The 3,139-nt window shown below is 37.1% G+C and overlaps 1 protein-coding gene across 1 annotated transcript; it reads left to right on the top strand.

Annotated features, from left to right (window-relative positions):
* The first annotated feature begins 293 nt into the window (after positions 1-293).
* Positions 294-3,139, top strand: LOC109012041 (uncharacterized protein DDB_G0271670-like). The gene is made up of 6 exons (XM_018993476.2): positions 294-702; positions 1,125-1,212; positions 1,464-1,627; positions 1,985-2,045; positions 2,145-2,193; positions 2,707-3,139. The coding sequence occupies exons 1-5, from the start codon at positions 550-552 to the stop codon at positions 2,159-2,161; spliced, it is 483 nt and encodes a 160-aa protein (XP_018849021.1). The 5' UTR covers positions 294-549; the 3' UTR covers positions 2,162-2,193; positions 2,707-3,139.

The raw sequence follows: 3,139 nt of genomic DNA, 5'->3' as shown, positions 1-3,139 counted from the left end.
TAAAAAAAAAAAAAAAAAAGTCAGAAATAGGGTTTTAAAACAAACGGACTGTCCTAATCGTTAGGGCAGAGGTCTAGGGTCGTTATTATCCTCTAGTGTACTCGTGGCACTATACCATTGGGACATGTATGTTGGACCGTCGCGGAGGACCTATCACTCCACGTGGCGATAATCTGTCTCTCTATCCGTACAGTGTCCCAAAATCAAATCATAACAGTCGAGAGATCAAAGGCTGGGAAATAAGCCGACTTTTTTGGCTTATAAATTGGTCTCAGCGAACGGTTTCGTATTACTCGATCTTTCACGTCTCTCTCTCTCTCATTCTTCTTCCTTCTTCTTCTTCTTCTTCTTCTTCTTCTCTTCGTTCTGTTACCTTCCATCTCGTTTCTTTTCCTGTTTGGCTTCCAGGAAATACTTTCACAGTTTGTTATCTCTTACACCGTTTTCTCTGAAAGGTGTCGTTGAATATAGATATTATATTATACACAGTAATATTTAAACATCAACAATTTGTTGAGGGCTCAAGCAGAGGTTTTGGAGAGGGAGAGAATGGAAGGGAGGAAGCAAGCCGCGTCGTCGTCGTCGTCGTCATCATCATCATCATCTTCTTCTTCTTCCTTGACAGCTGAGCTTTTCGGATTCAAAGAGTCGCCATCGTCTTCAACGGGGATTTTTGGGTCTATCTTTGCTCCTTCGTCCAAGGTCCTGCCAGCTTTTGTTCTCGGTTGTCTCTTTGTGCTATCGTTTTTCTTAAAGAAATTTTATATATTTGCGATTAATAATGTGTTTTCTTCGGTTGTTTGATTCAATTTTGATCGCTCTATTCTAGTTTCGCTTGTGAGTTTTCTGCATTTTAATGGTGTCGATACGAAATAAAAACGCAATCAAAAGGTGTAGTTTGTGGAAGGGAAAACAGAGTTGCAACATGAACCTGGACCGAATAGCTATTATGGATTGAGTGTAGTAAATTCTTTATGTTCTGTATATTATTTTACTTTTATCTTTTCCTGTAAGAGTCGCCTAAATAGATGGATTTTTTCTTAATTAATTAACGCAAGTCATTGAAATAAAACAAAAAAGAAACCAATGCTTTAACATCATGTATCTTGCTGGTATTTCTACAGGTGCTAGGCAGGGACTCTCTGCACTCTGAGATTGCTGGGAGAAAGCAGGATTCGAAGAACGATTCATGGCAGAAAAAACCTGGAGCAGGTCAATAAAAAATGCCCATATTAGTGTTTATATTTTGTGTTTTTAACAAGTATATGTAAACCCAAAAATACACTACTTCTGTCTTGGAGACAGAAACATTATTCAATTGACAAAACATGTTCTCTCGCAAGCTGCTGATCTCTCATTTAATTTTGTTGTGGCTTTGGTTTCATTGATTGTCCAAGACTTGGGAACTTTTTTAAATTTGTCCAGAGATTGTCTCCCTGAATTAACAATACTTCTGCCTGCAGACGATACCTTTAAAACCATTGATGGCACAAGCGAGAGCATGCCAGATCGAGACATGAGTTCCATTTATCAGGATCAAAGAGTACAGCCATGTCATCTCAGTTCATCAATCTATTATGGTGGCCAAGACATCTATTCTCATCCCCCGAGTACCCAGAGCTCTTTGGTGAGTGTATATATTACTTAGTCAGAAAAGAAGTGTACCCAGAGCACTTTGAGCATGTTTCTTGAAGAGTTAGCAACAGATTTGAAGCAATTATAAAAGCATGACATATTTATCAAAATAACTTTAGGCTCACTTAGAGTTGAAGTGTTTGGTCCATTGGGTGGCAATCTTTTATTTTAGTCGAGGTACCAACCAGCAACACTTTCCTAGACTCTTATCTCCGTTGCTGTTTACTTAGCATGTTCTGTCCCCCAGTCTTTGTAGGCCACAAAGGAGTCTGAACAGCATTATTAAATTGATTTTTCCTTGATCTTTTGTTTAAGTTAGGAAATATGCTAATCTTTGTGAATTTTTCAGTATAAGAAAGATGGGGGAGAAGATGATTCAGGGAGTGCTTCAAGAGGAAACTGGTGGCAAGGTATGAATTGTGAATGCTATGGAGGTGCATGATTAGGCATTATGGGCATGATTTAAATATACTAATATTTCCTTTTGCTTTTAAATTCTCTATCTACAGGGTCTCTCTATTATTAAGAGCTCACTTGCCTATTCATATACTCATCAAGGTATTTAATTTTTTGGTACACATGTCTATTCAATACCTAAAAAGCATGTGTGCAATGCAAGTCGGCTCTATCTTCACCAGAAGTTTTGTAGCTTTTACCTGTTAACTTAAGTAGTCAATGAATAAGATATTGTTTGTTTGCTAAAACCTTCAGTTTCCGTAATAGATTTTTTCATCGATTTATTCCAACACTTTACACTGATGGTTGTTCTGCTCATCTTGTTTTGTTGCACTACTTTTGGAAGAATCTGGCAGAACATGTCTAAAGCTAGAAGCCGCCTCTGGACTTTGCTTATTTGGTCCTTCCAACAAGTTCTTTTGTTTTTTGTATTGTTTTTGTGTGTGTGTGTAAATGACTAAATATACCATATGAAGCTGTTGGTTTTGATTTTTCACTCACTTGGGATATTAAATCAAAGACAAGAAGAAGATTGCTGACTGATTTTGAGGGAGTGTCCTACTACTATTTCCACTAATCTTAAACTGATCTGTTTGAAATGTTTCTTGTGACCAGATCTTTTGCAGGTATACTGGAACGTAGGGTAGCAGCTTGAATCTATCTTTTGTTATATGCATGGAAGATATATAGATGATAGCAGTTGGATGGATGGTTGTGATAGCTGGTTATAATGGCTTCCTCCAGCTAAACAACATAATCGTTATATGAAGCTCTTGTAGAGGTTACTTTTGGTTTTGGGAGACTTTCATTTTCTACCACCTACTTTAATCATGTAGTTGAAACTTTAAATATGTAGTGTCACTTATCCTTACTATATGGTTGAGCTTCGTTCTGGCCGCTTTATTAATTTGGTATTTTGTAAGTGGATGTATTTTATCTGTGGTTGAAATTTGTACAACTTCTGAAGATAGGGTTCATGTTCATATGTTGGGACTCTTGATTCCTAAAACATCCCTACTCTTTTCTTTAGATAAGATGTTTATATAAA

This window comes from Juglans regia, chromosome 4 (genome assembly GCF_001411555.2).
Source record: "Juglans regia cultivar Chandler chromosome 4, Walnut 2.0, whole genome shotgun sequence".
Taxonomy (NCBI): Eukaryota; Viridiplantae; Streptophyta; class Magnoliopsida; order Fagales; family Juglandaceae; genus Juglans; species Juglans regia.
Note: the sequence above shows the minus strand (reverse complement) of the source record. Positions and strands in the feature narration are given on the sequence as shown.

Excerpts from the sequence above, each read along its gene's own strand:
- LOC109012041 (XM_018993476.2), top strand. The coding sequence starts at position 550 with ATGGAAGGGAGGAAGCAAGCCGCGTCGTCGTCGTCGTCGTCATCATCA. Across the intron at positions 1,213-1,463 it reads GCAGAAAAAACCTGGAGCAG|ACGATACCTTTAAAACCATT; the intron begins GTCAATAAAAAA and ends TTCTGCCTGCAG. Across the intron at positions 1,628-1,984 it reads CGAGTACCCAGAGCTCTTTG|TATAAGAAAGATGGGGGAGA; the intron begins GTGAGTGTATAT and ends TGAATTTTTCAG.